The sequence below is a fragment of the Marmota monax genome, unplaced genomic scaffold (genome assembly GCF_021218885.2).
Source record: "Marmota monax isolate L192 unplaced genomic scaffold, Marmota_monax_Labrador192_F-V1.1 WCK01_AAM20220418_F8-fsc00030, whole genome shotgun sequence".
Lineage (NCBI taxonomy): Eukaryota > Metazoa > Chordata > Mammalia > Rodentia > Sciuridae > Marmota > Marmota monax.
In genome coordinates, this window is record NW_026691988.1 from 10,320,033 (window position 1) to 10,342,683 (window position 22,651).

General features: G+C 38.6%; 1 protein-coding gene across 4 annotated transcripts in view; it reads left to right on the forward strand.

Annotated features, from left to right (window-relative positions):
- The window catches only part of Ect2l (epithelial cell transforming 2 like), a 94,761-nt gene that overhangs the window by 52,450 nt on the left and 19,660 nt on the right, over positions 1-22,651 (forward strand). For 3 of the 4 annotated variants that reach the window (XM_046450357.2, XM_046450380.2, XM_046450365.2), the window contains exons 9-16: positions 819-960; positions 3,165-3,333; positions 5,390-5,518; positions 11,406-11,498; positions 13,193-13,375; positions 14,930-15,033; positions 16,588-16,710; positions 21,378-21,464. In XM_046450357.2, the coding sequence (XP_046306313.1) occupies positions 819-960; positions 3,165-3,333; positions 5,390-5,518; positions 11,406-11,498; positions 13,193-13,375; positions 14,930-15,033; positions 16,588-16,710; positions 21,378-21,464 (1,030 nt within the window). The remainder of the gene's footprint in view (positions 1-818; positions 961-3,164; positions 3,334-5,389; positions 5,519-11,405; positions 11,499-13,192; positions 13,376-14,929; positions 15,034-16,587; positions 16,711-21,377; positions 21,465-22,651) is intronic. The other variant, XM_046450370.2, reaches the window with a different exon arrangement.

A 22,651-nucleotide genomic window follows, 5' to 3' on the forward strand; every position in this document is an offset into this window, starting at 1 on the left:
ATGAGGTTATATTGTGGATGTAGTACATTTTCTGTATAAAGTTTTTGAGTAAAAATAATGTTTTCCCACAAGTGTTTTTGATGGAGCAAACATATCTAAATGGGGTCTACACTAGTCAGCTTTCTGTTGCTGTAATAAATACCCAAGATAAATAAACTTAAGAGGAGGAAAGGTTTATTTTTTGGCTCATGGGTTCAGAGCTCATGGCTCCATGGTTGTTTGGCTGTGCTGCATTGGGCCTGTGGTCAGCACAGTATATCATGGCCAGTGAGTGGCAGAGGAGGCCTGCTGGCCTCATGGAGGCTAGGAAGCAGAAAGAGTAAGGGGCTGGATCCCAATATTTCCTTCAAAAGCACACACCCCAGTGACCTAACTCCCTTCCAGTAGGCTGCACCTTCTAAAGCACTTGTCATAGGGTAATGTTGGGGTCGGGGTGGCTGTGGAGAAAATAGAGACAAGACTCAGAGACCCCTAAGTCTCAGAAGGAAATTTAAAATTTCTTGATTGCTCAGTTTTAACCCCTAAGTATATCATCACATTAACTTTAAGGGCCCAACAAAAGCCATAATGTTTCAAGACCTTTCTAACATCCCAGATGTGGGGAAGAGGAGGCCTAGGAGGACAGATGTGACTCTGCTCTGCCAGCAGCCCAAGATGTGACTCTTCTCTGCTGCTGTCCCCCAAGCCACAGGGAGAGTCTGAGACACAGAGGCCAGGTGCCCCATGCAGTGCAGCTGGAGTTCAGAGGACACAGACGCTTACTTACCAGAAGTCAAGAGAAGAGCAGTACTTCACTCACCCCTTCTCTTTCACTACAGAAGCAATGTTTCTGGAAGTCATCCATACCCTTTATTATCAAAAAAGAAAATCTGGCATGGAGTTTCTCAAAATGATGACAGCTCTTCCTATGCTTCCCAGCTACATGTCATCATAATATCATCTCGGATTCCTGCGTATGAGGTACAGACTCTTGTGAGGCCAGCCCTTTCCTGAATGGTCATTTTTCACCTACATAGAGGGTGTGTAGCAAGGTTTTGGCCACGATGTGTACGAAAATGATTCATCTCCTAAATGGAAAATTGCCTGATCTAAGTGTAAATTTACAAACCCCAAACATTTTTAAAACCGGAAACAATAAAGGTAACCATAAATCAAACTAACTTTGAAAAAGCAGTAGACAAACTGACTTGCATTTAATAGGTGTTCAGAATATTCTTATTGAAATGAATCTGTTGCACTTAATCCAAAAAACAGCATGATGATTAAGACTTATTTAAGATCTTCTCTGGAATTCCCAAAGATTTTAATAATATTACATAACCACCATCTCTCAGAAGAAGAATGTGAGAAATCGTATTCTTTGATCTAGTCCATGAAGGTACCAATCAATTAAAATATGCTTTATATATATAATAAACTTATATTTTAAATTTTAATATGAATACAAAAAAATGAATATGTAGAAGACACACTTTTTTTTTTTTTGATATACGTTAGTATTCAGACTTATCACAGTTTGACTTAATGAGTTTTTGACTTTCTCATGCAAGGCATGAAAGCCAGAGACATTCAGTAGAAACCAGTCTTTGAATTTTGAATCTTGATCTTTTCTGGGGCTGGTCATAAATGGTATGATCCTGTCTGGCAATGCCAGGTGGCAGCAGCAGGGAGCCACAGCTACCAGTCAGCCCTGCGATGGGGATCACAGCAGGCTCTGTGTGCTGTGTGTGCTGTGTTGTTGGACGGGCATGCTTGGTAGGTTAGAGGTATGAAATGAAACGCAGTTTTGACGTGGGATGTTTTCAACTTACAGTGGGTTTGTAGGGGCGTAACTCTGTAAGTTGACGAGCATCTGTATATATGGATGTGTTTGTATTAATACACACAAAGAGATGAAGAGGATCACATTCAGCAGGCTACATTCATTGGCCTATTTAGAAAGTTTATCAGAAAGTTCCTATTTGTAACAAAATGGCTGTTTTGAAGATGTGAAATTGCTTTTTTAGGGCATGGAGGAAGTGGCTCTAATCATTGTCAGCCGGTGAGCTCAGCAGGTCTATGAGAGAATAAGTTCAGAGCTGTGATCTGCGTGTGTGCCACAAGTAGTTCCCCTAATGCTAAAAAAAGGTACCTTTGGCACAGAGGATCATTGATGACCCCTTTCCACCTTCCAAATGCCACCTGTTTTCAAGGTCCACCTATAGTTTACGATCTCAGAAGTATGCCTATATCATCCTAGTCCACAAAAATCTCTACATTTTCTATATTTCTGATAATGACTCAAATCAGATTTGATTTCTTTGTGGTAGTTAATAAAATATTGCCTATTTTATCTGTGTGCACTAATAAGTTGGTCAAGTCCATTTCCCTGTTTGTCCTCTTTTACGTAAGACTATGGCACAATTATTTATTTGACTATGAATGTTGGGGAGTTTAAGTAAAAAGTGGAACATAACCACATGGTAGTTCTCTGGTCAGTTGAACTGAATCAAGAACGTGGCATGAGGTTTTGGAAAAGGCAGCAGCTTTAATGACTTCTCAACCTGTCTGACACTATGAATTAACTTTATCACAGTGCTTGGCTATTGAATTAACAGCATTTTTAAACATTGATTTAAATGGGAAATATTTATAAACTGATATTGATAATTCAAAAATTCATAGTGAAAAGGAAAATTTAAATCCAAGAAGTTCATTGCAGTATTGTATGATCTCGATTTTATCATTTTTAAGTTATATATGTATATGATATATTTATATATTTTATATACATTTTAATATATATGAGTATATAAAATACATAAATATATTTAAAAATATATATTAATATTAAATATAAATTAAAATACATATGCATATATTTGTGCATAGAGTATACAAAGGTAAAAAGACTAAACGAAAATAACCTAAATTGTTAAAAACATGTATCTCTGAGTGATGGAGTTGCAAGTACACTTAATTTTCTCCTCTTGTAATTAGAAAAGGAGTACAATAATTTTAAAGGGAATCAATTAAGAAGGAAACTTAGCTTCTTCCTTCCATGATTTCCGAAAAACAAAAACCTCCTTAGCAGTCACAGTACATTATATATCCATTATAATTCTCCTATTAGTAAACATTCTAAAATAACAGACCCTGGTCCTGTAGCTGTGTTTGTTTTCTAGATGGTGGTGGACAGCGTGAAGGCAGGTGTGATTTCTGTGGTCTGTGAACACGGCGGCATGACCTTGGAGAGCCTTCTCTACCTCATGCGGAAAGCCCTGCAGGGGCGGAAGGCACAGAGCATAGGAATCCTGAGTGATGGAGATAGCAGAGAAATCAATTTACTTCAAGGTGGGACTGGGGATTGGTGAAGAACAGCCAGACAACTTTGCACTTATGCAGTGTTTGTCCACTGAATAACTTTAATATTAATTTTCAATTTGCTAAGAAGTGTTGATTTTAGCTTAAGAGCATACTCACATTGTTGCGAAATAGCTGTCCAGAACTTTTTCATGTTCTCAACTCAAACTCTGTGTCTACTCAACAATAATTTCAATTGTGACTAATTCTCTTCCCTTCTCATAATCCCTGGCAAACGTCATTCTACTGCACTTTAGATTCCTCCTACAAGTGGAATCACATTTGTCTTTTTGTGACGGATGTATTTCACTTAGCATAATGTCCTCAAGATTCATCCCATGTTGTAGCATGTGACAGGATTTCCTTCTTTTGAAAGTGAATAATATTTCATTGTATGTTTATGCCCCATTTTGCGAATCAGTTTGTCCATCCATTTGTTACTTCCATATCTTGGCTGCTGTGAATAGGGGTCTGCAAATATCTCTCTGAGTTTTTGCTCATAATTATTTTGGATGTGATTGCTGGGTCTCCCATGGTAGTTCTATTTTTGTTTTGGTGCTAGGAAGTAAACCCAAGGGCCACTTTACCACCGAGCTGCCTCCACAGCCTTGAATTTTTTTGAAACATGGTCTTGTTAAATTGCTGAGGCTGATCTTGAACTTATGATCCTTCTAATTCATCTTCCTGAGACACTGAGATTACAGGCATGTGTCACCACACCTGGTAGTTCTATTTTTAATTTCTGGAGAAATCCCCATATAGTTTTCCATGGCTGTTTTGTCAATGTGACATAAGTGTTTCAGTTTTTCTAAATCCTTAATTTGTTCTTTCCTCTCCTTTTTTGGGGGGGGGAGGGTGGGTCGTGGGGGCGGTACTAGGGATTGAAGTCAGAGGCATTAGATAATTAAGCCAAATTCTCAGCCCTATTTTGTATATTTATTTAGAGACAGGGTCTCACTGAGTTAGTTGCTTAGTGCCTTGCTTTTGCTGAGGCTGGCTTTGAATTCGCAATCCTCCTGCCTCAGCTTCCCAAAGTGTACCACTGCACCTGGCTCTTTTCTTTTTTTGAATAATACCCATCCTCATTGTTTTTGACTGGCATTGCTCTGATATTGAGTGATGAGTGATGTTTGGCCATTGGTGTCTCTATCGATTTATCTACCTATATCTATGTATCTAAATATGTCTACATATATATTTTTGTGTGGTACTTGGGATTGAACCCAGGGGTGTTCTATCACTTAGGTACATACCTAGCCCTTTTTATTTTTTATTTTGAGACAGGGTCTCATTGAGTTCCTGGAGCTGACCTCAAACTTGATATTATCCTGCCTCAACCTCTCAAATTGCTAGAATTATAAGCATGTGCCACCATGCTAGGCTAACAGTCACCCTTTTAGGGGCTGGGGAGAAATGATGAGTTTTAGAAGTAAATTTCTAGTTTCTTTTCTCCCTTATAGAACTTGAATTCTCCCCTGCCTATACCTAAAAAAGGATTTACTGTCATCAAATATTCCATCCTTGTGATTTGAGGGAGGAGGGAACAAGATGATCAAAGATCCAGCTGGTAGGAAATTCACAAAATGGTGTAGTGAGTCCCTGAATCACTTCCCAGGAAGTGAAGCAGAGGAGAGTGGCAGTTAATGTTTGGTGACTCTGGGAGCCTTACATCTGCTCTGAACTACTTATGTGTTGATTGATAATTGTGGGAAGCATTTTGACTTTGGAACTTGGTTGCAAGATCCCAGGACTTGACCGGCTATTCCCTGTGAACTCTGTGTGAGCCTGGTGACTCACACCGCTGCAAGGTGGAGACAGAAATGCAAAGCCCAAAGCCAAAGCACACCATGTCCAGTTGTTCCACAGTGTGAAGGACACTCTGCCATGGGGGTGTCCAGTGGCATCTTAGTGGCCTGAACGTGGTGCAGCATGAAGTCCGGAGATCTTGGTCTTATGGGCAGATGTTGGCTTTCTGAATCTGTGTTTGCACACTGCTGTTCATGATAATTTCACAAACTAATATGACATTTTGATTTGTCCCCCTCAGGCTATAAAATTGGTATTAAAAATTTACTGAGGCCTGAAGTGAGAGACTTCTGGGAGAAATTAGGCAGCTTTGTAGCCACCAAAGAAGAAGGGGGTCATGTGGACTTATTTGTGCCTCTTGGAGCATCAGGTGAGCTTTTGACATACCATAGAAAGAAGTGGTCACACGTACTTTATGATGTTCCTCTGTGAATTTATGAAGTGCTCGTAGAGCAAATGATTCAGTCACACTTCACTTTTACTTTTCTTTATATGTCATATACCCAGGAAAGAAGGGTTTGGGGATAGTGATCAGAATAACCTGTCTCTGCAGAAATAGTCACGTCTGGTAAGACTCAGCAGCATCATTTCTATTTATTCTGGAAACAAAAATCAGTATCCATAATATGGGGGAAGGTACCTGGCCAGCAGAGGAACAATTATCAACAGTCTGAGAAAAACTGCTCCTTCAGTGATTAGAATCTTGAATGAACATGACCTTGGTGACCAAGGTCCTGGACCTGAGTCTGCCCATGCTGTTTGTTAGCTGTGTGGCCACAGGCAAGTTTGTGGCTGTTTCCTCACACAGAAATTAGGAGTTAGTAACTTACCTGACCATAAGGACTTGCAAATATAAAAATAATATAAATATTTTGGGCTGTGGCTGTGGCTCAGTGATAGAGCACTCACCTAGCACATGCAAGGTGCTGGGTTTGATCCTCAGCACCACCTAAAAATAAATAAATAAATAAATAAATAAATAAAGGTATTGTGTTCAAATACAAGTAAAAATATGTTAAAAATTATAAATATTTGCATAATAAAAATTAAAATAAATAGATAATATTAAAAACAGTGAAGTGCTTTATAAAAATAAGCATGGTTGGTGATCAGTAAAGTGGCCCACCTGTCTGGAATTTATGAAGCAGAGAAGAGGAGAGGGAGCATGAAATTAAAATTTCTCAGAATGCTTCTTATTTGTCATTCTTGAAAGTACTGTGAGTTTTGAACCTTTTTTTTTTTTTTTTTTAATACTGGGGATTGAACCCAGGGGCACTCAACCATTGAGCCACATCCCAGTCTTTTTTTTGTATTTTTATTTAGAGACAGGGTTTCACTGAGTTGCTTAGAGCCTTGCTAAGTTGCTGAGGCTGGCTTTGAATTTACAGTCCTCTTGCCTTAGCCTCCAAGGCCACTGGGATTACAGGTGTGCACCACCACACTCAGCTTTAATCCTCAAATTTCACAGGACTATTTAATACATGCAAAGGGAAGGAAAAATGAAAAAGATGGAGAGGGATAAAAAATGAAACAAAGTGCTGGGTGCTGAGTGTGGTGGTGCATATCTGTAATCCCAGCAACTCAGGAGGCTGAGGCAGGAGGATCACAAGTTTAAGATCATCCTCAACAACTTAATGAGGCCCTAAGCAACTTGGTGAGACCTTGTCTCAAAATAAAAAATAAAAAATGATGGGCTGGGTTCAATCCCCAGTACCCCCTGCCGAGATGTACAAAATAATGTACAAAAATTATAAATAACTACCTCTGTAAAGTTATCACACACACACACACACACACACACACACACAATGTGAACCATACAGAAAATATATATATAGAAAAATATATATAGAAAAACCTAGGAGGAAATGTACCAAAATATTGGCAAGCAGCATCCATTTCTATAGGTGCTTTACAAATTCCCTACTTTAGAAACCACTTTTAAAAGATAGGTTACAAAGGACATGGATGGTTTGATCCCACTGTTTAAGACATTTGTGCATGAGAGGTGGACAGGGTGGTGATGGTGTATGGATAGAAAAGGGTCTGGAAGAATGTGTACACAATGCTAATAGAAATCAAATAGAATGATAGCTGAGTTTTTATCTTTTTTTAAACTTTTAAAAATAATTAGTTTGTCCCTATATTCTAGAACAAAACAATATTACTTTCATAATGATAAACAAACAAACAAATTTTTGTGGTGCTGGGAATCAAACCCAGATCCTTGTTGATGCAGGGCAAGTGCTCTACCAGTGAGCTACAATGCCAGCCTACAAGAGCAAAATTTTTAACTGGAGAAGAAGAAATAGCAACAATATGGAAAGGTGAGGAACAAAGAGAGGATTTATCAATATAAATATCATCTTAAGTTAAGCTTAATGATACCCCCCAAAATACATTTCTTACATTTTGGGCCCTAACAACATCCCTAAAATTCTCATCAAATACAATATTTCCTAGATGAACCATTGAAGACCCACAAATATCTGTCCTCCAAAATATGCCTCTTCCCATCTTAAGTATCACTTTCCCCCCCCCTTGCTAAGTTGCTCAAGCTGGTCTTAAACTCTTGGGATCAAGTGATCCTCCTGCTTCAGATTCCTGAGCATCTGGGACCACAGGTGCCCCCACCACACCTGGCTTCTGGCATCACTCTTGAGATTATTATCCCCATGAGCTGTGACTGCAGCAGTTGTCTCTGATTCCCACTTCTAAATCATGTGCTCAAATATTCCCACTTAGCAATTCTTTTCCTGAAGCCCTCAAGTCCACACACTCCCACTTTTCCCTTCTATTGCCTTTCTGTCCTCCTTGGTCCCTCCCTTGATGAACCTGGATTTAATGATCCCACATTTCAACACAGCCTTGCAAAGATTTGGAACTTCCTTGCCTCTTTCTTCTGGTAAATACCAATGCTGGCTTACAATAAACCATGGGCATACACTACTCCCACTTGCATTAAAGCAGCTGAAGATGGTTGGGGAAAGTAATAGCATTGTTCTGACCAGTCCAACTCTACTGGGATGACATCAATATCAAGTGTGATAGCAACACTGATGAGCAATCTTTCCATACTTCCTTGGTAGATTCATTGTCCCACTCTTTGAGATGACAATTTCATCCTTTCTCTCCAGGCAGTCTTTCAAAACCCATCTCTTTGTGTTGACCTTGCCTCTTATTTTCCTAAGAAAGCTGAATCATTTGGAAACTCCCTAATTTTCCTCCCACCACCTTCCCCGCCCTTGTCTTCATTCTTACTCTTCCCATATTTTACCATGGAAGAAGGGCCCCTGCCCAAAGATCGGCCGCTCACTCAATACCTCATTATCACTCTCCTGTAGACTTTAATCCCACACTCAGATCCTTCCCCAGAGCCTCAATTCTCCCTCTGTCATATGCTCCCTAAAAAATCAGGAGCATCTCTAGCATCTCCCTGTCTTTAACAAAAAGACAAACTTTCCCTCATCATTTTTTAAGTATAGTCACCTCAGTGATTCTCAAACTTCAGTCTATCTATGAATCACTTGGAGGGTTTGTTAAAATACACATCAGTGGGCTCCACCCTAGAGTTTTTGGTCCCATCAGGTCTTGGGGCTGGAGGATTTTTATTTCTAACAGGTTCCCCTGAGATGTTGCTGCAACCCCACTTTGTGACCTACTGATCTATACTGATTGTCTCTTCTTTACCCACTTCTGCCTTTTTGGAAGCTAGAAGTGACTTTCATGTACTCAAATCCCAGTGGTCCCTTCCTTCTCATCCCTTGCTTAGACTTCTTGGAAGCATTTGATGCAGAGGAACATGCCTGCTCAAAACACTCCTCTTGGTTTCTCTAATACCATGCTCTCCTTGTTTCCCTCCCACCTCAGTGACCTTTCTTCTAGGTCTTCTTTGCTTGCTTCTCATTTGTGGATATGTGTACACAACCGTGCCTGATTTTTATATAGCTCATAGAAGAGTAGTGGATATACGATAAATCACATATACTTAAAGTGTATGATTAGATAAATTTTGACTTGTGTATTCCTGCCCTGTGATCATAAAATAGTCAAGGAGATGAACATGATCATCAACCCAACATCAACAATTTCTCTCCTGCTTCTCCTCTCCCCAACCTGAGGCCACTACTGATATACTTTTTTTCCCACTAAATATTAACTTACATCTTTTATAATATTCTATAAATGGAATCATGTAGCATATATTTTTTTGGTCCAACTTCATTCAGTGAGAATAATTATTTTAGGTTCATCCACTGAATGCAATCAATGGCTCATTTCTTTTTACTCCTGGGAATTATTACTTTTCATGGATACACCATAATCATAGACAATGACAGATTATGTAGGTAACTTCAAAATCTATTAACAGATAGACACATTCATTTATCTCTTGATATAAATTTGAATTCTTTTTTGTTTCTGGCTTTTAGGATTAAAGTTGCTGTAAACATATGCTTTCATTTCTCTTGGATAAATATCTAAGAGTGGAATGACTGGGTCACATGATAAGTGTGTGCTTAACTTTTTTAAAAACAGCTAAACTATCTCCCAGAGTAACTACTTATTTATGCCACTTAACATTTCCAGTAGGAATATATGAGAACTCCAGTTGCCCAATGCTCCAGTACTTGATCTGGTCAGCTGTCTTAACTATTCAAATGAATGTGTAGTGGTATCTTGTTGCATTGTGGGGTGGGTATTGGGGGTTAAACCCAGGGGACCTTTACCACTGAGCTACATCTCCAGTCATTTTTGTTTTTAATTTTGAGACAGGTTCTGCTAAGTGGCATAGAACCTCATTAAATTGCTGAGGCTGACCTTGAACTTGCAAGCCTTCTGATTCAGCCTCCTGAGTTACTTGGGCCTTGGGCCACCATGCCTGGCCTATCTCATTGTATTTTTAATTTTCAGTTTCCTAATGACTCATGATGCTGAGCATTTTTTCATGTAATTATTTACCATTCACTTACCTTGGTGAAATTTCTGTTCAAATATTTTACATATTTGAAAAACAATGTTGTTTATTTTCTTCTGTCTGTGACTAATATTTTCCTTTTCTGAATGGTTTCATTTGAAGAGTAGAAGTTCTTAATTTTGATGAATCAAATTTATCATTTTTAATTTTATAAATCATGCCTTTAGTGTCATATCTAAAAACTCTTCATTTAACCATAGGTCATAAAGATTTTCCCCTATGATTTGTAGGACTTGATTTATAGTTTTAATTTGACAGGTATGTGACCCATTTTATTTATTTATTTTTTAGTAGACTATGAGGCATGGGTTAAGGTTAAATTTTTTTACCATATGTATATCTAAGTTTTCCAGCACCATTCCTTTTAAAGACTGCTCTCTCCACAGTGATTTCATTAGCATATTTGTTGAAGTCAGTTGACTCCATGCATGGAGGTCCACACTTGGATTCTGTAATTGAAACGTTAGCCGTCAGTAAGTCAGAAGCATCTAAACTTCCACCTCTCTCATCTTGTTCCAAACAGTAATTGAACAGTTTGAAGTAAATATTTACTCTTGGTCCACAAAGGACTAAAATGCATTACTCATTACATTATTTTATTCCAAATGATTCAATCTATACACTAAATTCAATAATCTGATCTATATGCTGTGTCATTGAGGTAGGGAGGAAACTAAATTTTGGCCCTGTATTGATTTGTATTTTAATTATGTCTGTCCTCTTACAATGAGAACTCTCCTTTAAGTCAGACTATTTTAAAAAATATATGTAGCTTTTCCCTGTCTTTGGGCTGAGAATTCCAAATTTATAAATAACCACTGTGCCCAGCTCCTTGCCCTCTTTCCCCACTCTACTGTTTAGTCTTCATGAACTAAAGGGTTGAGCTTCAGTGTTAAGGGGTGAAACATAAAGTTTTTTTTTTTGGGGGGGGAGGCGTACCAGGGATTGAACCCAGGACACTTGGCCACTGAGCCTCTTCCCCAGCCCTATTTTGTATTTTATTTAGGGACAGGATCTCACTGAGTTGCTTAGTGCCTCGCCATTGCTGAGGCTGGCTTCGAACTCACAATTCTCCTGTCTCAGCTGCTGGGATTACAGGCGCACTACCATGCCCAGCTAAACATGAAGTTTTAATGGACTATTTAAAGGCAGGATTTGAATTGAAGGTGACAACTGCTAGTGAGTTTTCTTGGCTGAGCCCTTTGTGCTTCTAAGTGGTATTTAACAATACCTGGTAAAACCTGTGAGTAAACTAATACAAGTATTTTTGGCTATGCAGAGGCAGGCATAGAAGTGCTCTCTCAGCTGTCTCAACTAACTGGCACATTCTTTACTGCCCCCACTGGGATTGCAACTGGCTCTTACCAACACAGTAAGTGCTTATGACTGGTGACTATGCCCAACAACATACACCGACTCCAGGATCACTAGAAGACAAGAACACTTGATAATCATGCCGTGGCCAATGTCAACATCTGCATTTCATCCCTTCTCTAAAGGAATGCTATCATTCCACAAATTATGTAATTTCATATCACTGAGTCTTTTGTTTAGAGGGGATTATTTATTACAAATATTTTCCTTCAAGAAATCATTTACAAAATCTTGGTTGAAATTATCACCAGCAAGAGTTAAGCAAGATGTATAGTTGCTGATCTAGAAAAACAATAAGTACAAATAATAGTTTTTCTTGGTAAAATGTAATCAGAATGCATTTCTTTGGAAAAACAAAACTGTAGCTATAAGGAGGTGTTAACAGAGTCCCATTTAGATCCCATTTCAGTAGCATTATCTGAGAAGAGAAACAAAGAGAAAATATACTAGAAAGCAAACTTTCATCTAGATTCTAAAGCTTCAAACATTAGATCAAAATGTAATATTGGCTGAAAAACAAGAGAACAAAATTGCTTTGCTACAGTAACATGAGTCATTTTTTCCCTTTAAAACTCCCTTGCTTTCTATTAACAGGGGATGATGGAGAAACTATATAGAGCTTTACTTCTCTATTCCCCAAATGCCAGGGGCCATTCAAGACTAGGAAAGTTGGCATGATTGGGAAACTTGTAAGGGAAAGGACTCTGTGCGGAGGTAACAAAAAGCACATTGTTTTATAGTTTTGAAGCAGAAATTACTTGTTAATTTTAGTTCAAATAACAACACCGCCCTATGACAGCCCCATGACGAGAGGAATCGGCCTAGCTGGGCAGAGCAGGGCGTGGGCACTGTCATTTACAGTGTGGAACAGGCTTTCTTCTTTTCCTCCTCCTCTGCCTCTCCTTCCTCTGGTTTCTCTTCCTTTCCCCTCTCTTTTTCTCATTCTCCTTATAAAAGAACCTATTATAAAAAATTTCACATTTATCAATGAAATTTTGGTAAACAACCTAAGTAAGATTATCTCTCCATTAAGGACAGAAAAAGCAGATTTATCATACCCTGCATCTTCTAGTCTTGCTTTTTAAGAAAGCTTTTTCTTTTTTAAAATATCTTTTAGTTGTAAATGGACACAATAGCTTTATTTTATTTATTTATTTTTATGTGGTGTTGAGGATTGAATCCAGTGCCTCACACATGAGACGCAAGAGCTCTACCACTGAACTACATTCCCAGTCCTCAAGGAAACTTTATTTAAAGCACCCACTGGAGATATTTGCAGAAAGAGATAGCAGTTTGTCCTAATTTAAGAAAGATACAGGGTTGGCTTTGTATGGCATGATGGGGAATGGAAAATGATGAATGGAATTTTCTAGTACTTTCACTTTTAAGATGAATAGATAAAGCAATACATTCTTGCTAAACTGACTGCTCTGCTTCCCAATGCACATGCAGTAGCTATTTAATTTTTGATTTCAAGTAGAATATATCAACCTTTCTATGATGAATAGACAGGCATTTAAAATGGTTCTTTATGTCCTTTTGAGTTTTGAATCTTACTCTTAACATCTTGGTCTTCTAATGGGGAAGGATATAAACCTAGTACAATTGGGGCTTTGTTATACTTTAAACAAGAAGTAGAATCTTTTCATCTGAGCTCAACTCCACAATAATAAAAGGAAAAAATAATGTTAGTTCTTAGTGACTGGCTGGGACCTCAGCAGGGTGGGCCTCCTCCTTCCATCTACTTCAATGAAGCCAAGCTACAGATGTGGTCCAACCTCACAGACTTCCTGGAAGATGCCTTGAAATCAGTGAGGAGAGAGTTAAGACCTCTCTTCAAGGAGCTGCAGAAGGGCATCAGTGGCAGGATGATAGGTAAGTACGCTGGCAGCTTCTAACGCAGGTGCATTATGAAGTTCATTAGGAATGGTACAAGCAAAATTTAACTCTTGAACATCTTCAGTAAAACATTTATCCCCTTGTTTTGTATTTTATTTCAAATAATGAATACCTACTAAGAAAAAAATATATCCATGGTTTCTGTTTTTAAAATATACCATCTTATTAATTCCTGTGTCTGTCAATTTGGCCTAGACCAAATCTGCTGTTTGCGGAGCCAGACCAAACAGTTTGCTCTAAAAGTTAACACCTGGCACTTAACATCCTAGTTAAGCCGCTTTTACATTACTGCAGCTATTATATAAATTGTTCTAAAGTTTAAGTTCTATTTCCTATCTATCTAAATAATATAATTTGGTGATAGCTCCAATTTGCAGAGCCTGGTGGACATCTCTTAACTTATTTTCCCATTCAGACTCCATTCCCATGATCAAAATATCACAATCGTCCCTGGAGAACAACTTAGTGTGTCAGCTTTCAATCTTCAACTAGATCAGTCCATTCTTTAAAATGAAGTCTTTTTCATCATCTAGATAAATTCCCCTCTGCCTCATTTATAACCTCTTTCAATTTTTCTCAGTACTTTCCATCTGATTAAAGCCCTATATCACTGTAGTCATTATGGCCGTATTCCTTTCTTCCCTTTCCTCCCCTGATTAAATGTCTATTTACGTAGCTACTGTCTGCACAAGAGCAGTAACACCTGTGCACACAGGTATTTTATCCATCAATAAACGTTCTACATCTCTTTGTAAATGCCTCCCATTAACACAGGGCTTTTCCTCTTATTTTCTTGTACTTTGGGAGGTGTCCAGCAATGTTTTTAAGTACTTATGAAATTAATCACAGGAAGTAATTATTTCCCCTGGTTCTTTCACACATATAAAGACCAGACAGAAAAATGGAAAGATAGATTTTTTATGTGTGTGTGGTGCTGGGAATTGAACCCAGGGCCTTGTGCATGTGAGGCAAGCACTCTACCAACTGAGCTATATCCCCAGCCCAAAAGGTAGATTTTTAAAGATAGAATTTTTTTAAAAACAGTTGAACCCACCCAGTGGTACTTAACCATTGAACCACATCTCCAGCCCTTTTTATATTTTATTTTGAGACAGGATCTCGATAAGTTGCTGAGGCTGGCTTTGAACTTCCAATCCTCCTGCCTCAGCCTCCTGAGTTGCTGGGAATATAGAAGTATGTTTTTGATGCTACATGTAGGCAGTGATAAGCCAATGAAAAAAACTTGTTTTCAAATAAAAGCAAGTTGTTCAAATACCAAAAAAAAAATTTAAAAGATGTATTTAAATATAAATTAAAATTTAAAAAATATATTTTTCCTATGGACTTATAAAAATTTTTACTTCTATTTAAAATATATTTTTTTCCTATGGACTTATAAAAATTTTTACTTCTATTCTTTGCATTTTTGTTTGTCCAACTAAAGAGCAGCAGTGAGGACTGAGTTTTTTTCCTTTTTGTTTGCATATCTTACATAAATTAATTATAGGACAAATGACCTTGTATTTACAGGGCAATTTATGTTTGACTCCATGAGTATGGCAAGCATTCTGAATAACCAAGACATTGCACAAGCTCTGGCAGATGGTCTGATGGAGCTGTCAAAAGAAAATTCTGTAAGTGTTTCACTGAAGAAAGCAAACCAGAAAAACCACAATACTTAAATTCTTAACTTGGACTTATCATTTTTTAAACCATAATTTCTTAGAGAAATTACATCAGTTTATAAAACTAGCCATGGAGAGATTCTAGGCCTGAGATGTGTTAAGTATCCAGAATATGTTCTAGGCCAAGAACATATTCTGGATACTTAAAATATACTGTGCACTATTTTGTCTTGTGCTTAATTTCAATCAGAAGTGACTTCTTTAAGAGAGATGTTAATTTTATACAACACAATATATATTTCACATAGTGAAAACAATCATTAGTATAAGGGAAAAATGTGTGAAACCAGACATAGAAAGGTGAAGGACGAGGGGGTTAGATGAGGGGATGGGAAAGAAAACACAAAGGAATAGAAATAAACAAATCAGCAATTTGGTTGGTGGCAGGTCTGCGGAACCCAAAGAAGTATTCTTATTAAAACCAAATCTTGGATGCTGTGGCAGGAAAGTCAGTCCACATTTCAGAAGACAATGAGGAGAAGTTAGACAGAAGGGTTCCCTCTTTCTCCCCTCAAGATGATAGTGAGGCTCAGGGAAAATGAAATGTGCTGCTGGCTGTTTGGGGGCCACTGGAAATAAGAATGATGTTGACTCTCAACACTGTCTAAACTTCAGTTTCCAAGAGAAGTTTCTCCAGTCCTCTTCTATTGTGGTCACGCTAGTTTGTGGGTGAATTGCATATTGTCTTTGCACACATTCTGTCTCCATGTTACTGGGCATCTCCTCTGATTTCTAGATGGTTTCCTGGATCAGCACCAGACTTATGCATTATACAGGCTTAGCTGTACTGCGTGGAGTTGCAGTTAGCTGTGATTTGTTTTCTCTGAAGGCTTAGCTTCGCAGTACTTAAGTCAAGGTGCACCAGCCCAGTGAGTTAAGACCCTGGTGAGCTCTGTTGCTAAAATGAGCAGGGATGTTCACAGAGCTGGCCCTGGAGGCCTGGAAAGATACTGCACTTTCTCTCAAACACCAAAGAATTACTAAACATGTTTGGTGCAGGTTCAGAAAACTTATTGCCACTAATTACTTAAAAAAGAATTATGTATGATATAATTTTGAGGGTGCAAAAGCCCATAGTGTGAGAGTGGAGCCTCAGGGTGTGTTTCCTACCCACCCTGACGCTGCTGCCTCTCTCCCAGGCCAACCTCCTTCCCTGAGAGACAGCAGAATCCCTCCTGCTCCCTGTCCTCTTTTGGCCAAGGGGTTGGTGTGGACGACTTTGGGTATGAAGATCTTGAAAGACCATTGCACAAGACGTTGACCTGCTAATCACATTGTGACAAAAAGCCAAGAACAAGGAGCATATATTATAGCCAGAATGAAATTAATTAGAAAGTCCCATTTGCCCACTATAAGAGTTATTTTTTTTCTGGATATATACAATAATTAGGTAGAAATCTGAAAACTTGGCTAAAAAGTGTTCTCTTTTCTGCTGTACCCTTGATTACTCATATTTCAGATGAATGCTTTAAATTGTATTTTTTGTGGGGGGGCATTTTTCAGGAAAGGCCTCTGGAATTTTTGGCATGTTTTCTGCTGAAGAAATGTAGTAAAAAGAGCAAAGATGAAGGAAATGTTATTCTGACAAAATGTGACCTAAAAGAAACACTTGATTTGTTCACAAAGGTAAAGTTGCATCTTGATGCCATTGTTTACTGTAGTTTTAGGCACATGAGGGGAAGAAATTAGTAAGTAATAATGCTAGCTTTTCCTGGAAAACTTTCAACTTGTCATTTCTCCTCAGAACTTCATTTTTCATGGACTGTTTTTATTTTATTTATTTTTTTATTTTTAATTTTTTTTAAATTTTTATTGTTGGTTGTTCAAAACATTACATAGTTCTTGATATATCATTTGATTCAAGTGGGTTATGAACTCCCACTTTTACCCCGTATACAGATTGCAGAATCACATCAGTTACACATTCATGATTTACATATTGCCATACTAGTGTCTGTTGTATTCTGCTGCCTTTCCTATCCTCTACTATCCCCCCTCCCCTCCCCTCCCCTCTTCTCTCTCTACCCCCTCTACTGTCATTCATTTCTCCCCCTTGTATTATTTTTCCCTTTCCCCTCACTTCCTCTTGTATGTAATTTTGTATATCCCTGAGGGTCTCCTTCCATTTCCATGCAATTTCCCTTCTCTCTCCCCCTTTCCCTCCCACCTCTCATCCCTGTTTAATGTTAATCTTCTTCTCATGCTCTTCGTCCCTACTCTGTTCTTAGTTACTCTCCTTATATCAAAGAAGACATTTGGCATTTGTTTTTTAGGGATTGGCTAGCTTCACTTAGCATAATCTGCTCTAATGCCGTCCATTTCCCTGCAAATTCTATGATTTTGATGGACTGTTTTTAAAAAAGGCATTTTGTTGTTCCCTAGCATGAGTAGCATTTAAGCCATTTCAACTGCTTGAGTAACAATACTTGGTTGTGGGAGAAAAGTACAATAAAAAAAATTGGAAATTTGCATTTTATCTTGTTGCTTATTCTGTTGTTGGGTCCTAAGATAACTTGAATTTTTTTTTTCATTTAAACTTTTGGTTTTTTTTTTGGGGGGGGGGGAGCCAGAGAATTTTTTTCTTAGGTTGAGATTCATATTTATAAAAGAAAAAAATTTAGGTTTAAAGCTAGCTCTTCAGGAAAAAAAAATACTTTTGGCAGTACTGAGCTCAAAATCCACACATTCTTTGTTACATGAAATAATCAGGATTCAGGAAACACTGAGAATCACATTGTCATTCACAGAGCTGATTTCTAGATAGGGGAAAAGGTTATATTAGAACCATTTTTATGTTCAAAGAAAAGTCACCCATCTTTGGTATCTGAAGGCCTAAGTCCCACAACACAACTTGCCATTTAGACTGTTAGTAGGAATAGCTGTGAGGATTTCCTTAGTAGGTGAATCATCTGTTGCTTTATTAACCCAATATTCTGAAAGTATTTGTCAGTGCTTTGTTCAAGGATAGCTTAGTGCCAGCAGACATGGAGGATTTCAGGGAAGTATCCCCTCTTGCTAAGGTGCCCTGGACTGACTTAGCAAAACAAAAGATCTCAATTATTAAAACCCACCCAACTGAGATTGAGTCACCTCTGTTCCCCACCAAATTCCTTATTCTTCCCAAACTCAATCATCTCCCTGAGAGGAGTCATAAACAAACATATTGCAGGATCTCTAAACTCTTTTTAGGATGGACCTCTGCTGGCCCACTGCCCAGGCTAAGTATGTTTTTTTCAGGAAACACTCCTAGACCACTTCTTAGGCAGAGAACAACTCCCTTCTTTTCAGTTCAGTTTCCTAATAATTACAGGAGCTAACCATTTGCTAGGTGCCATGCTAGATTCTGGGAATAGAGAGCTCAATGAGACATAGTCTCTGTGAGTGGCTGACAGCAGCACAGCAGATGGTAAGTGGTGGTGGTTAACAGAATGTGCAGGCTGGGGGACACACCAGGGCTGGCTGTTCATGCACACCCCCTTTTCCACTTCTCAGAGGCTGCTGCTTTTGCCTTGTCAGGGCAGCCACCTCTCTGAGATTTGGGTGTGTGTTTAGTCTGTATCTATCTTTCCGCCTGGGAAAGCCATTTAAAAATAATCTTACTCATTTTGCCTTCATTCACATGACCCACATGTGACTGTATCACACAGGTTTCAAATTCTCTCAAAGTCCTTATGAGACTTGGGTGATCCTGACTCCCTGGAAACTTTATTGGAGTTTCTTTTACCCGCTACCAACCCAATAATACCTGCCTATGAAGCAGGCAAACTTGAAGAAAGCAGTAAGGACAAATCTGTACATGCTTCCTCCTCTGAAGTGTCACTTTTACATGTTAAAGACCTAACTACTGGGAGAACTACTTGTGGAATCTCTACACCTACAGCAATGGTCACCAGAACAATTCCTTTCAAAGATGCTTTCCTCCTTGATCTTTCTTAAATTTCTTCTGCCAAATAAAATCCACACTGGAGTCAAGTCTTGTCAACCTACTGTTGACTGAAACATCTAGTCATGTTAATAAAATAATGCATGAAGTGTGGGCTTGGAGCTGCCTGTTGCTGGAAATCAGGTTACTCTCCTTCTGTCATCTGCCTGTAATAAAACTGCATCAACAAGGATCACCCTGACACCTCAGAATCTCTTTAATAGCTTTTCTTTTTTAATGTCAAGTTAGAAATAATATGTGTTAGATTCTCATTTTGTTTTTATTATTTAACATTTAATATGTTGTTCACAGGTTTATGAAACAAACTTGGGCACTCTTTAGAGGAAAAAAAAACCCAGTTTAAACATAAGTGCTGACTTACGTTAAAATAGAGAATCTGACTTTCTTTACATCTTGGGGTGTGTTTTTAAACCTGACTGTTTTTACCAAAGAGCACCCAAACTTTCAGCCATAGGAGTAGAAATAGTAGCTTCTCTAAGATGATTGTTCTCAAGAACCTCCCCTAAGTCCTGTGTAACAGGGCTGTCTGTCAAATTCAGGACTCCATATGTCTTTCTTTTCTTTCCTTCCTTTCTTTTTCCCCCTCTATCTACCTATCATCTTCCTAGTTCACCTATCTATTCTGTTACCAACCTATTATCTATCTATCCATCTCTCTATCTATATATCCACCTATCCATCCACCTATCCACTATCATCTTGATGTCCAATCAGCAGTTACTTCTGGTCCTTGTGGGCCTGTGGTGTTTACCCTGAACGATGCAACCTTGGTGATGGTCATGCAGCTAGAATCATAGTTATTCCTGAGCTCTACTTGTCATTTCCACAACTATTTCTGGCCCCTGGTGCAGGCAGCATAGTGTCTTCTTGGAAAAGCATTAGCCAAGTCTAGACTGGAAAACACACTGCCTGCTTGCACTCTATCCTAGAGGAAAATTACTGTCATATGATGGAGGCCCAGCCCTGTGAGCTTATTTCTTATGGTAGTCCTATAGGTCCTGGAGAGAGCCACGGAAAAGGCCCACCAACACAAAATAATGACTTTCTTATATATTTGCAAAGTTGGTTGCCTCTGCTACTGCCTCTGAATTCATCCCTAAAAAACAAAATAAGGGGTAGCATATTCATTTTTAAAAATAGACTCTAAAAATCCTAATAATTATAACTTAAAATATAAAATGAGAGAAGTTGTTATTTTAGGTTTAAACAAAATTACCACACCAAATCATTTCCCTATCCTCAAAGAACAATTTATATTTAAAGAAAAATAGCTGCTGCTGAGCCAGAAATGGAACAAAGCCCCACTGTGCACACAGGGTGGTGGTGGGGGCATAATCCCCCAGTGAAAGCGTAAATACCTACCAGACTGGCACAGGTCACCACACATGGGGAGGACAAAGGAAATGACTGAAAGACTCTCTGAGTAGACAAGTGCCAGGTTCAGGTGGCATATCATGCAAAATAAGAAGAGAGCTGGTGGCTGCAGTCCAGGGACCAGGGTTCCCTCACAAAGAATTCAGGCTGCCATAAGGAACCCTGTAGCTATGAAATAAAAATTCACTTTTGCCTGAGTAAGACAAAAGCAACGTGGGAACAAATTGATGTTTTTCTTGCCTGGACATTAGTGGGGTCAGCCCTGGTACGTTTATTTTTGATTAGGAAGGGCAACAATAATAACCATTTGTCATGATTATTTCTCAAATTAAATACAGGTCCACTGGTTTCTTAGCTAGAGTGAGCCCTGGGATGCTGCAGGCATGTGAGGGAGGGCAAATTTAATGTGCTAATTTGTAAGGAGGTCACAAGAAGAACAATTGACAAGGAAAAGTGAAGAAAGAATAAGCCATATTTAAATGTGGAAACGGACAAGTCTGGAAAGGGGATGCAAATTGTTTATGATACGTTTGCAAAAAATTAGTTGAAAAAAAAGGTGAATTTTATAAAGTGTTGTGTTATTTTCTTTCTGGCATCTTAAAAGTGAGCTAACCTACTTATCCCCTACTGTGAAGTGACAGCAGCACTGAAGCAGAAGCCTGTTGCCCAAGATATGTGCAATACTCTATGCCAGAAAGGAGCCCCTGAATTCAGGACAAAACACCCCCACTACTTTCTGGGGGAATGAGGTTCAATGACTTTAGTTTCCCAAGTAGAAAGCCATTGAAAGGAAGCTAAAGGGTATATGTTTTTTCAAACACAAATTTTAAGTTAAGAGAGGCATTATATTTGTCAGGCTCTCATTAGGGAATCGGGTTAGGGCAGATAGCTTCCCAATGTCTCTTAGGGCAGAGTACTGCCTTTCCAGAGATCCCAAGGCTCACCTCCAAATAATCAAGTTCCATTTAATCTTCAGGAAAGAAACATTATAGAAGACAACTCTCAGGACACAGAATCAAGTCTCAACAAAAGTGATCTAGATTTTGAGGTGCTGCTTAAGCTGGTAAGTCAGTAATAACATAATGTGAATTTCCCATTTGTTTTTCTCCTGACAATGAAGCTTCAGTCTTTATTCTGGTTAGTCCTTTGCTGTCCTTGAACATTTCCCTTAAAAAGTAAAGAAAAAAAAACACTAAGTATAATTGAGGGGAATCCAGCTGGTAAATTTTCCTCCCCTGAATTAAGCTCTGCACTGAAAAGAAGTTGAGCCAAAAAGAGAAAGCAGAACATCTTTAAGAAAACCAATCTGTATGTGCCACCATGATTTTCCAATACTAGATGTTGTTTTGGTCAGCTTTGCATCACTGTGACCAAAAGACCTGACAAAAATAACTTAGAGGAGGAAAACTTCATTTTGATTCACAGTTTCAGAAGTTCAGGTCCCTAGTTGGCCTACTCTATAGCTCTTGGTTGGCAGGTGAGGCAGAACATCATGGCAGAAGGTAATGGTAGAGGAAAGCAGCTAAGAACATGGCAACCAAAAGCAGAGATAAGACTCTACCCATCAGGGACAAAATACTAATTCCAAAGGCATACTCCCAGTGACCTCCAGCCACACCCTATCTGCTTAAAGTTACCACCAGTTAATCAATCTACTGATTAGGTCAGAACCCTCATAATCCAATCATTTATCTCTGAACTTTGTGTGTGTGTGTGTGTGTGTGTGTGTATGGTGCCGGGGATTGAACCCAGGACCTTGTGCATGCAAGGCAAGCACTTTACCAACTGAGCTATATCCCAGTCCCACCTCTGAACATTCTTGCCTTGTCTCACACACAAACTTTTTGGGGGATACCTCATATCCAAACCATAACAGATATCATTTAAAGAAATGGATAAATGGAAATAAACAGTTTCTAACTGATCCACTAACTTGTGGTTTGACTTCATATGTTGACTGTAATCAATGTAATGTTTAGGGCTTTGTCCTTTGGGGTAAAACAGGCAGAGTACATAAAAGAAGTTGCATAAACTTAGAGGTCCCGTCCTGCTGGATATGTGGCATGTACATATCATTTTGTATTCTTCAACACATGTACCCATTTGTTATCATATTTCATTCTCAAAAGCCTGTAGAGTAGATGTTAGTAGCCACATTTTTTAAAAATGAAGAACTAGAGTTAGAAAAGTTAAATGAATTCCCTAAGGTCAAAAAAACTGGGAAAAAACAAAAGAAGACTTGTGGAAAGA